The 13334-nt window shown below is 41.1% G+C and overlaps 1 protein-coding gene across 12 annotated transcripts in view; it reads left to right on the top strand.

Moving 5' to 3' along the window:
- The window catches only part of LOC126403239 (membrane-associated guanylate kinase, WW and PDZ domain-containing protein 1-like), a 140001-nt gene that overhangs the window by 41685 nt on the left and 84982 nt on the right, over positions 1–13334 (top strand). For all 12 annotated transcript variants that reach the window (XM_050065805.1, XM_050065807.1, XM_050065795.1 and 9 more), the window contains exon 2: positions 11021–11137. In XM_050065805.1, the coding sequence (XP_049921762.1) occupies positions 11021–11137 (117 nt within the window). The remainder of the gene's footprint in view (positions 1–11020; positions 11138–13334) is intronic.

Consider the following 13334-nt stretch of genomic DNA (forward strand, 5'->3'; position numbering starts at 1 on the left):
TCTAAGCATCTAATAATGACACAGATGCGTTGACATTGGAGTTGGTGGAAAGCCCGGTGCGCCTCACACAGATGCTAAACACTGCCCAAGTGACATACTTCGACACCAACTATTCCTTTAAAGCATGTCATACCAGTTGCATGAGGACTGAGGAGCGATGAGCAGAGCACCTGTCTGTTTCTTGGCTAAACACTTAGACAGGGTCACCTTAGCCCGACACCTTCTGGTGGGGATCGAGCTTGGGAGGGCGTCTTGTCTTGCACCGTAATCCTCTCTGTCATCACTACAGGTGGTGTTTCATTAGGTAGGATAATGTGTGTGTCCTCCAATTACTGCAGGGTTGTCTGCTCTCCTCTACCCATAGTAAGGGCAACCTGCCTGTCATTTAACACCTAATCTGTGCCAGCGGCGACTTCCAGGGGAGAGAGAAACACACAAAGACAAGGCTGACACACAGGACCAGAGCTCCTGACTAGACGCATACATACAGAGTGGATTTCTCTTTGCTGATGTTTGTTCTGAATCTGGTTTCATAGTAAAACAAGAGCTTGTTTGAGAATGTTTCCATTCCCAGTGTAACCATCTTATCTTGTAATATGTATTTTGCTTTCAGTAATTAGTCACATGCCAATTGTAGAGCATTAACTGTGCAGCATTCTCCCAGAGAGCAGCTGTAATTTAGGGATTGTTTCTGCTGTGGCCATTTTCAACCCACATATCCATGTGTGGTCTGTTTCTGAGAAGCAAACCATTGTGTTGCTGTTGCAGGATTGTACTAAACCTGTAAGACTCATTTGTTACAGTTTAGTTGGAGATTGTTTGTGTGTGCTGTGCAACTGATGTTGACTGTCAGCAAGTGTGTTTGGTACTTTTAGGAGTCTAACACACACCTGGGTGGCAGTGGTGAAAGAAATACCTTTACTTACTGTAAGTATTAGTAGCAATACCACAAAAAAACCCAACTTTAGTCCTACATGTAATATTAAGTTAAAGGTATACTATGCAGGATTGACAGTTTGTAAACAGCGAAAGTGGAAGAGAATACCAGATTCACTCTTGTTTGGCATTTCGCCTCACTATATTTGCATTTCTTTTATATTTGCGTTGTGTCCCTTGGACGTCTGCTGCTTACGGTCTAGCAGGAAAATACACCACCACACACTTCTCGTAGGTCGTAAGTAATGATTGAGAGTGATTATTTCTGCATGAGTCTGTACATTGTTTTAAGCGAAATCTAACACAGTATCTTCAAGTAAAAGTGAAAAAGTATAATCAGCAAAACGTACATAAAGTATTAAAAATAAAAGTACTGACCCCTTAATATTATATATCTTATTATTTATGTATTATTACCAAAATGATACAGCTGGACTACTTTTAACTAAATATAATATTGAATAGTTTAACCTGTAATATTGCATCATGATTCACAAATTCATCAGATGTTTTGGCTGTAAAATCTAAACCTGATTAGTAACCCCAGAAAAATGTAGTGAAGCAAAAAGTACATTATTTTCCCGTTATTGTGGCTTCCAAATAAGATCAAAAACAGCTGCCCACAGACGCTGTAAGGGGAGATATGATGAGCTCACTGTCTTTGGTTTAGTTTTACACACTGTTTGATGATCCAGGCGCTTCGGTTGGTTTAAGAGTTGACTGATTTGCAGGATGTATTAAGAGTTGCAAGACGACGCTATGAGCTAATTATCTTAATGTCACATTAAAAAAAAAAAGGAAACAAAACACCCCAAATAAACAGGCTTTTACAAAAACAACGCTCAAATCAATGGGGTATTAAACGACTTCATCAAACAATAAAAACTAAGATTAACCAAAAACACGGCGGTTAAAGTCTGAGTTCCACGCTCACCTCAGCACACCTGCCTTTAAATAAAGGTTCCCGAGATGCCAGGTCAGATGGTGCATTAGAGTGACTCAAAAAATAACACTAGGACTTGCCAGAGATGGCTCTAACACCCTCTAAGGCAGGGGTGTTAAACTCATTGCAGTTCAGGGGCCACATTTAGCTCACGTGATCTCAGATGGGCCGGATTAAAAACAAATTAGTTTACAAATAACAACAGCTCCAATTTTTCCCCTTTCTTTTCCTGTAAACAACTAAAGGTACATTCTGTAAATGTTCGTCCTTTTATGGAACACTTGAACAACCTGAGATGTCTTAAGAAAAGTAAGTGCAGTTTCAATAAAACATCTCAGTTTTCACACATTCATTTACTCTACCTCTCAGTGATTACACATGAATGTTTTAGCAGCAAGGTTCCACCAATACTGTTTTAAGATAGACGTCTGATACAGATTTTTTTGTATTGAAGCTGCTGGTTGACAATATTTTACACAATGTTTAATATCTATAAGTGTTTTTTAAGAGAGCTATATTCTGGTCAGGGTGGAGAAGCCTCTGAAGCAGCACCTCTCAGCCTCAGTCATCTCGTTGGCCAGACTGGACCCTCTGGTGGGCCGCTTCTGGCCCACAGGCTGTATGTTTGACACCCTAGCTCTAAAGTATAATGTCATATAAAATGAAAATACTCAAGTTAATATGTCAGAGCTGCTCTCAATGACATTATGTGGTTATTTTTCAGTTAGTAGCTGATGTGACAGGTTATTTTAAATCTTTAAATGAACTCCAACGTGGACTAAGAATCACATCTTTGTAGTCACACACTGTGTAGGTTTTGTTTTTGTTTTTTTAGATTTGAGATCCGCCACTGGGGGGCAGCAGCCCATAATGACCACACATGGCTCATCTCATGTGCTGGTTGGCTCTGGGTTGCTGTGGCAACGGTGTCTGTGTGAAGCAGACTCTCAGTGGTGAGGCTCAGAGACACAGAGGGCAGTGTTGAGCTGGAGGACGAGAGATGAATCCCAATCAGCAGCTGAACAGAGCTTCTTACACACACACACACACACACACACACACACACACACACACGGATTTTCTCTCCAATTAATGTTCACTTTTTATAAGCTCTTGATTTGATACCTACAAATGACCAAAAACACCCAAGCCACAACTGCTGTTTGGACGTCTAGCACTCTGTTTTTGGGATTGTAACCACCTGGCATGTTTGTTTCCTGTGGCGTGATTGACAGGTAATAGCAGTGACTTGTAGTGATGACAGCTGTTACGTGGTATCATAGGCTGCAGCTGCTTGACAGTCCTCTGCTGATGTTTTAAGCAGCCATGACCATATGTTTGTGTTCTTTTCGTATGTTTTAATTTCACTTCTTTTCATGAGCTATAGCCGAGTTAAAAAGCGTCCAAATCTTTTAATTCGAGCTGGCGCAGACAATTAATGGCGTATCTTTAAGAGGCAGATTTTTTTTTGCATGTCTGTGTTTTCATGTTCACAGAAATATACATGAGAGAGCGTGTGCATCATTATCTCCTTAGATGTTTGAGAACACACACATCCACCCTCCCCCCCAGTCCCCAAAATGAGACAGGGATGCATAACTAGATTTAAGGTTATGTAATGCTGACTGGAGGCATGGAGGATGTGTATAATCCACTCTTATTTGGGTTAAACCCATCTCTCTGTCTCATTCTCCGTCTATCTGTAAAACGACAGGGGCCTCACATCCTCACACATCTCGGCTCAGCCTCATCCCGGGCTGAAAAAGCAGCGATCTCTGTCAGTCTTTTACCAGCCGGCTCCACAAACATCTCGGCTCCCAGGAAACATCTCTCAACGCGCCAGCGTCTCTGGTGTCTCAGATTTTCCCTGATGGAGTGATTTCATTGTTATGAGAATCAAGAATATCCTCTCCAAGCTCTCAAATGATCCATCTTATCATCTAGAGACAGGCTGTCTGTTGTTTTCAGTGTTTTCACTGGCAGACAGAGTAACATGGCATTCTTTAGGGCTGCAAATAACATTTATTTTCTCCATGGAATCATCTTTCGGTCTATAAAATGTCCGAAAATCATGAGAAATGCCTGTTACAGTTTCCCAGAGCTCAAAATGACTCATTTGAATAGCTTTTTTTGTTTGACCCACAGTCAAAAACTAAATGACAAATCTTCACATTTTAGCAGCTGGAACTTGTAAATGTATATCATATTTGATCCAAAAAAATGACTGTTTGCTGTCAGTCAACTAATTGGTTAATTGTTTCACTAAAGTTTTCGGCATCCAAATGTTGTTGCTCTGTGGAGGAATACAGGGAGTGGCTGGAGTAGGGGAGACCATGTTTTGATGGCACACAGATATTTTCTGGTCTTTTGAGGGACACAGAAACATAAATGTTACACCAAAATATTTGCTCTCTCCACCTGCACTCATGTACAGTGTTAAAACATCTCAAAGTCAGTTATAAAGCATCCAAAGTAAAAAGTGGTCTGTGGACTAAATGAGTTAGTTAGAGACATTGGAAATGTGTTAATTCCAGTAAGGAATCAGCTTCATCTTGATGTGAGATTTAAAGGTCTGATGAGTGATGGTAGCTGGCTGACATAATTTCATAAGAGTTGGTTGGCGCGCTGACTTTGTGACTCATTCTCATCCATTGTCAGAGGATCTACATGTCAAAATATGACAGGCTCGACGACATGGCCAAATGCAAGTATGACGCTGAATTTGGACCTGGACCAGTTTGGAACTGCTGTTTTAAAATAAGTACAGTTGTGACATACTTCATGTGACATATGTCACTAGTGTTGCATGCAACACATACTAGCACACTACGTTGGTATTAAAATAACTAAGCATTGACTTTTGGTTTCATAAGGGAAACAAACGACTGGCCCCCGGGTGAAAGTCTTAAGTTTGTTTGACCCACCCACCCTTGATGCCGAGATCCACTGACAAAGTGGTGGTATTTGACAAGTTTGGAGTGACAATAGGCTGGATTTTAGGGTTCAGTAACAGTTGTAACTATAACTATATTTTGAGAGATTGAAACTATTTCAAACAATGTTTATACTGTTAGTTAATTATTATTATATCGACTGATCAATGGCGAAAGTAACTAGACATTCCCACAGATGAACTGCCTAAGAATGTTCAGAATGTTTCTGTTGGTTACTTCACTTTTTGTAACTATAGCATTTTAACCCTGTGATGGGGCTGCTGGGCACAAATGCACAACATGACTTTAATGACGAATCACCTAATTTTAGAAAAATAAAAAGTACGATAACATGTTTATTCATAGCTGAAACCTTAATCTTGCTGTTGGTAAAAATATCCTAACATAAATTATACCGGAGGAATACTGTGCGCAAGAGAGTGAAGCGTGTGCCAACCACCTCTGGTCTCCTCTGTTCTTTAAATATGAATATCCTCCTTGACTGTTTCCTACAAAGATATATTAACATTAATATTGATTATATTGATTTGTACTATAAAGGGCTCAGGCAGTCTGTATTGTATTTTAATCAAACATAAACCCATTTTGTAAAATTATCAGCACAGTTCAGACATTTAGGAGAAACATGCAGCTGTGGATTAGTGGACACAATGTGCACATTCCCAGTAACAATGCGCTGTATCTTATTGTATACGAGACAAGGATCCCCATTCAGTGCACATGGTGAATTGAACAATTCAGCATGTGTATTGTTTAAAATCTGTGTAACACTGCAGTGCTGTGGTCGTGGAGCTGAGATAATATCTCCTGTTTTCTCACCACATCTGGTTGTTTTTGTTGGACTTTAAAGCTTTGTTTTTGTTTTTATTACACGCTGCTGGGAAACTACTCTAAATGGGTCAAGAAGAAAAAAAACTATTGTTTTATCCCAAAATCTCAAAAACCATGTAATACTGTGGTAAAGCTGAGCTTTGAAATAAATTAAAAATAAAGAAGTGTAGCACAGGCTATATTTCTGATCTGAAGACGTATCAAACTGTGACCCTGCTGAGATGTCTCATATCAAACTATGAACACGCTGTCTGCATCTGTGAGGAACTTATTTTGTCGAGCAGCTAGACACCAGTATGGTTTTATTTTTCCATTTGACATCCACAGCACCGTAACATCTGGTTATTCGTTAGCGAAACAGCACTTGTGATTAACAATCCGGGGAGAAGCTAAGTAAACAGTGTATGAAGTGCACACACACACACGGTGGTGTGACTGTAATCTCTGATCCACACGGCTTTAATCCTCATAAATATTAAATATTTGATGACTTTCTCATTGATGGAGCATGACACCTGGGCGGCCCGCCCTCTGCTAGCTGTACGTATCCACAGGAGGGGGGTTGTTCCTGACAGCGGTCCTTATCTCGGGGAAGCATCTGAGCCAGCAAAACTGACACGACGCTAATGTGTGTGTAACAGATTTTATTTCTATTGAGGAGCTGTGTGTATGAATCAAATCAGCACAAACATGGGATGTGAGCAGCAGAGGATGAATTCAGAGAATGCATGTATATGTAAAATGTGTGTGTGCGTGTGTGTGTGTGTGCGCCTGTGTGTGTGTGTGCTGTTGTATCTGTTTTTCCTCTTACAATCTGACTGCTGCTTGCCTAGCAGGGACCGTAATGATGGTCGTCAGCACTGGCTGGTTGCTAGGTAACAATTACCTGACTGTGCTTTGCTTGCACTGAATTACACAGTGGGCTGCGTGCATGCATGTGTGTGTATGTGTGTGTGTGTGTGTGTGTGTGTGTGTGTAGAGGAACGGAAAAATACAGCAAGGTAGACAACAACCAGTGTCTCCACTTCTGGGTAGAGAATGCCCCACACCAGAATCACACTACAGCTAACATAACATTAGCTTAGCTGTGTTTATGAAGGTGATTTACACCTTCAAATGTTACTATTGTTATTGTCCTGATAGTGATGCAGATATCTGTGTGACAGATGTGTCAGGAAGGATGTGTTTTGAGTTGTGGTCTGTCAAGCTTCATTTTGACGAATGCATCAGGGTCTGATTTGGTTTAGATTTAGTATTTGTATGAGAAGCCTGTGTGTTGCTGTGTCTTTTAGGACTTCACATTATCAGTGTTACATGCTTCAGTATTTATAGACGTGTCCATGGGCGGAGGAGGTGGATGTGAAGCTGACAGATGATGATGTCACCACAGGGCCACACCTCAGGGCAGATGACAGATACTCCTCTGCTTTAAGACGATTTTCACTTTCTCAGCTGCTACACTGCTGCTTGTCTGTCCTTGTCCCCGACTCCAGTCTCTCAGCAGCAGCACTTCCTCTCAGGCTGCAAGCACTTCCTGCCTCTTTAGCAGGACTGTCACTCACAAACCTCAACCATAGCCCGAATTCCAAATCGGAGGTTATACACTCCTTGGCTCTTGTGTCAGGAGTTAGATTAGAAGATTGATACCACTCTTACGTCTGCACAGTAAATATGAAGCTGAGGTTAGTGGCCAGTTAGCTTAGCTTTAAGACTGAAGACTTGGCCTGCTTCCTCGAGTCTCGACTGGTTTTTCATGCAACTGGTCCAGACGAAGATAAGGTTCAACATATGAGCCCCTGTTGTTTTTACATGATAGTTTTTGTTCAGGTTAAACAAACAAGATATTGAGTATTAATTGATGAGCTTTATGCCTACCATACACTATAAGACTTTCAAAGACTAAGGTCTGACACCCTCTCACACCTATGTACAATGTGGGTTATTAGTCACAGTCCATAAGATTTTGCAGGCTGGAGATCTTGCAGGCTCACTATTTGCCAAACAACAACTATTTTCCATTTCCACTGTGAAAAGTTGTGGATGGTACCAATGGAACCATTCTATTCCATCCCCGTTTTTGGTCCCCCCCCTGTTGGGGTACCTAGCACACAGATCTGGTACTAAAAGGTGGAGCTGTGAACACTGCAGTCCGTTGATTGGTCAATAGAGGATGGTCACTCTGCTCAGGGCTGAGTTGTGGCTGCTTTTGCAACCACTGTTCATACTGTGGCAAGTTTTACATCAGTAAACTATAACTGTAAAAATAAAGAATGTTTTGCTGCCTCTCACAGCAGCTGCCGGCAACCCCGCCCACATTTAAGAGTACTGTTTGCAGTGGAAATGCTAGGGTCTAGGTACCATGTCTGAACGGTTACTTTTGGTTCCAAAGGTACCATACCGAAAGTGTTTGGTGGAAATGGGGCTCCAGATTCCCTTTGAGATCATGTCCCATCCTGCTCCTTGTGGAAAATATTATGCCAAACTCCTCACAAGTAATGTGACATATTAACAGTTCCTTACATGTCCTCAAAAACACATAACTCTAGAAACACAAGATTAAAGACATTGTATATTAACAGCATTCTTGTCAATTTGGCATCATCTCAATTTGCTACCAGCCTCTGTTGGTTAGCTGTGCTATTTTAGTGGGAGGAGACTGTTGGAATGAGAAGCGAACTATTTCAGACTTTCTTTAACTCCACTAGTCCACCTGTGTCTCCTCCTTTTTCACAGCCCAAAATAAACAAGACTTGTTTCTTCTACCTCCATGGAGTCCCCTCCATGTTAACTGTCTACCTTGTTTGCTGCTTCCTGTTTGGTGCTGGAGAGAGCACAGCTATTGGTTGTTGACAATGTTCACATCATTGAGCTTCACTATTTGTAGGAGCCAAGACTGAAAACTCATGATAATATTAAACATGTTTGGTTTCATAAGACTGAGACGAGAAAAAGACTCAATAGAGCTCAGACTGAGTTTTATGACCACCTTACACCAAACAATCGAGATCACAGGAGCACGCCTCGACTCGAGCAAATCTGTCATGACTTTATTCCAAGATTGAAAATTTGTCTGCTACAGTGAAAATACTGTGAAGTGTTTTTTGTTTGGTATAAGGCCGGCACAAGAGGTGCTGGTAGGTGGACTTTGTCACCTTTGGACAGAGCCAAGCTGTTTCCCCTGTTTCCAGCCTCTATGCTAAGCTAATCTGTTGACTCCAGCTCATTATTTACCGTGCAAACATGGGAGTAGTATCAATTCTCTCATCTAGCTCTCAGCAAAAATGCAATGAAGCATATTTCCAACAATGTCAAGCTATTCCTTTAAATTATTTACTGAATAAAGTAAGCCTTTTGTTGGTTGGGTATTGCAAAGAGCAGAAGTTCACAACAAGCATATGAAGTATTAAAAATGGAGAGTTTCGATGTGTTGGATGTGGCTGATGTCTAATTTATTCAGCTCTCCGTTGATCTAATACAGCTGTTGAGGGAGGTGTGGGTGGAGGTTAAACAGTCTTCTAATGCATTATATCCTGACATATATGCAAAGCCACGCCCACTTTTTAGTGATCCAATCAAATCTCACTTAAATGTATCACTTTAATGTCCAGGTATTTATGTTCACAATGAAATCTGTGACGTTACAGAAGCCTAAACGTTGCCGGCCGTTTCACCACAACTTTAATTCTCATTAGTTCCAAAGTAAACTCTACCTACCCAGTCAGCACACTGACCCCGCCATCTGAAAGCACCGGGCCAAGAGAAACTCCTCCGCTGTGATCGTGGGCCGACAGGAGGCCATGGCACCTCCCCCAAGAACTGCTTGCCAGCTCTCCCAGACATGGATGATATATTTGGAGATCATTAAATGGTCCTAAATGAGACCATGGCGTGAGAGCGAGCTCTGACCATCTGGCCCCATTGTGAGCGTCGGGGCTCTGTTCAAACTGAGCCAGCAGCATCAGCAACTCTGATTGGGTGGATGCTGAGTAAGCTTGGGGATTCCAGCCAATCAGAGGCTCTTTTAATCAATTACCCGCCCCAATCTCTGTGTTTCTCTCTAAATTAACCATCCTGTTACACACTGTGTGTCTCTCTGCTCTACTCAAACTGTCTATGGTTTCTTTCTTTAAGATTTGTCCAATTACCATCTAAGAAATAGATTAAAGTTTGAATAAATGAAATGCAGAAGGTTGATGCTCTAAGGATGACTGTGTCACTCGGTCAGTCTGTTTGTCATTTTGGTCCAAGGTGAAATATTTGATTAACTATTTTATTGATTACAGTGACATTTTGTACAGATATTTATCACCACCAGATAACACCTGATTACTTTGGTAATCCCCTGACTTCACCTCTAGTGCCACCAGCAGGTTGTTTTTGGATTATAGTCAAACATCTCAAAGACTCTGTATTATGAAATGTGAAGCAGACATTCATGGTGCTCAGAGGATGAACCCTAGTGACTTTTTTCTCTAGTGTCAACATGAGTTTCAAACAAATAATGAATTGATTGCCATGAAGTTAGGTACAGACATCCATGTTCCCTTCAGGTTGAATTCTAATAACTTTGTGAAACCCTTCACTTTACATCTAGTGTCATCATCAGGTCAAAATTTTACTTCGCCCAGTACTTAATACCTAATGGCATTCTCATCAGAATCCTGAAAACTTTTGTGATAAGCCAGAAAAACCGTAACTTAAATAGTAGGGGTGTGCCATATTATGTTGTATGTATAATTTTTAATACTACAGTATATGATGAATTCATATTGTAATACTTGCGATAATTTGACTTGTTGACATATTGATGTCATACTGTTACCCATGGCAACAACAAGCATGGCTAAAAGCGAAATTATTACAGACTCCACGGCTGTTCCAAAAAGAGGAGCAGCTTCAGTAGTGTGGAATAAACTGTGGCATCCTGAATGTTTTATGAACAGCCCTGGACTTTTAGTGACTTACCGCTCAGAGGGAACTCATTCAGTGGCTCCTCCGGCAGCATGGCATTTATTGCTAATTAGCCAATATTAGCATGCTAGCAAACTGCACTAGCATGGTAAACATTAAACCTACCTAACATCAGTATGCCTGCATTGTCATTGTGAGCATGTTAGCATGCCGACAGTCTTGTTGCTTCACATCGTGTTTTTTACTGGAGGACTTCTGTTCTCCCAGATCAGCTCAGGAGGGTAAACAAGGCGAACTCTTTTAGTATCCAGGAGCATTTCAACAACGGAAATGTCACGGCCTTTCATGACCTTACTTTTGGCATGTAAACAGCGAAGAGACGAGGGGGTTTCTTGATGTTGAGGCTTGTTTACTTGAGCTGTTTCTGTCCGTCTACTCTTTCCAGGTCACAAGCTCAACAAGGACCTGAAGCACTACCTGAGCCTGAGGTTTCAGAAGTCTTCCCCCGACCACGAGCTGCAGAAGATCATCCGAGCCAATCTGTATCGCCATGCTGTGCCTTGTGAGTAGAAAATATCCGTAATGATAATAGTGTGATGCTTGAACCAGAACATCTGGCTGAAGAATTTAACCAGTCTTTAGCACCATTTCTTCATTTTTACCCAATGACTCACTTTCTTTTGGCTTCTTTCTTGTTTGTTTCATCTCCTCTTAATCTCATTCTTCCCTTTCACTCACCCATGAATTATTCTGTTTCAGTTTTATTTCCCTTTCATCACTTGAAATGTTTACCAGCTCTGAAAGGAGAAACAAACATTTTCCAAACAGCATCACTGTAGTTTTTGTTAAGTATTACTGTCCATTAAAGCCACTCGTGTCTTGACTGCGCCAGAGCACCATTTTTGCAGCTGTCTCGCATAACTGAGAAATATACAAAAAGTGTGTCTCGAGCCAAACACCCAGCGCCATGCCAGGGTCCACAGCTGGGCTCGGTTACGTCACAAACAGTTGGATCTGTGGTTTGGTGACACACTCCAGCTCTGCTCAGTTCATTTTCCTACTGTACTCATGTAAAAAAAAAAAGCTTTTGCTTGAGTTGTGATGACCACAAAACCTGAGGCTTAAAGAGTTTCAGTAAAACGGCACAGTGGATCTATTAGGGATATGATTAGAGAGAGAAAGTGTGTTTGTTTGTGTGTGTGTGTGTCTGTGTGTGTGTGTGTGTGTTTCCCCCTGAGGAATTGTTTTGATTATCACACATATGCATAGACATAATTTAATCAAGAAAGTGATCATGATTCCACTTCCTCCTGTTTCCATGGACCGGGGCTCGGCTGTGTGTGTGTTCATTTGCATTGCAGTGCTCCATAATAAAATGTGGCTTATAGACTAGATTAATGTTTTTTATTTTCCTCTTTCTGACTCTCTTGTTCTTTGCTTATTCACTCTCTGCCTCTCTGCCCTATCTCTGGCTGTCTGTCCTCTTGTGCTCTGCCATGTGACCGGTAAATCCGCCTCTCTGAGCCTCCCCCGGTGCCCTGCCTGGGATTATGATGTTCTGATATATTGAAAATAGATTCGTGCCTGATTATGTGATGAACATGTTGGGCTCTTGCAAAGATCACAGGACGATGGAAAGGCGTATGTGCACTGAGGACAGACAGTGTTTACATTAGAGTTTAACTTATACACACAATAGAAATGTAAAATATGTTTAAAGCACTTTGTAAGACAGTGTGAGGGTTCACCAGATGATTAAAAAGGATTACATTTTTTCTTACCTTTTCAATTTTTTACTTTTAATTCTGTGTACATTTATCTCCCAGTGCCTTTAAATTCCATAAAATGTTCATACTCTCACCTCTAAAAGCATTTAAGTCAACACAGACAATGTCTAGCCCTAAAGATGAAATAATGCAATGATTTTGTGAGATGTTTTGTTGAGTTGCCTCCGAGTAAGATGCTCTGAGTAAATTTCAGTTTGGCTTTTATTGTGAAAGGTAAAAGTGGCGGAGGTGAAGCTGTGATATACTAATTTCCATAACCCACTGATAGCATCAAATCTTTATTGACAAAAGCAAAAACCTCCTAGAGTGACCGTAAAATTGGATTTTGCCGTTTCTATACAACTTTTTTTAATGTGACTGGGGATAGCTACGGAGAGCTGGTGGGGAAAACAAAAGTACTATGCTCTTATGTTTCGGTTGCGCAGTGGTTAATGCAATTCCTTTGTAAATCGAGCCTTCACTTTCCCAAGAGATCATACAGTGGTGTACATAATTTCATAATGAAAGCTTGGGCTGCCCCCTAATAGTCGACCAAAAGTTAGTCGACCAGAAAGGTCATTAGTCGTCAAGATTTCATTGGTCGCTTAGTCGCAGACAAAAAAAACAAACAAATGTGAAACTCTATTAGGAGCTGTGCTTTGTCAAAATAAATCAAAACCTATATGACTGAACCATGTGGGAATTTAATTTGAAAGGACAGACACAGGAAGTGGCCACGCTCAGCAGTCAGACAGGAGTCAGGTTAATTTCCAGGGCTGGTACCTGCGGTTATTCCACAGGCTAGTTAATAACATGTCGGGCAGGAAATCCAAAGTGTGGGATCATTTTGAGAAGGTGAAGGACGAACCCAAGGTGATATGTAAACTCATCTTCATTGGTCGACTACAAACATGACGTATCATCTGAAACATGGAAGTAGCTACATGCCCATTAGCCCACAGCGTCATTAACAGGCGGCTCGCTCAGTGTGTG

Source organism: Epinephelus moara, chromosome 16 (assembly GCF_006386435.1).
Source record: "Epinephelus moara isolate mb chromosome 16, YSFRI_EMoa_1.0, whole genome shotgun sequence".
Taxonomy (NCBI): Eukaryota; Metazoa; Chordata; class Actinopteri; order Perciformes; family Serranidae; genus Epinephelus; species Epinephelus moara.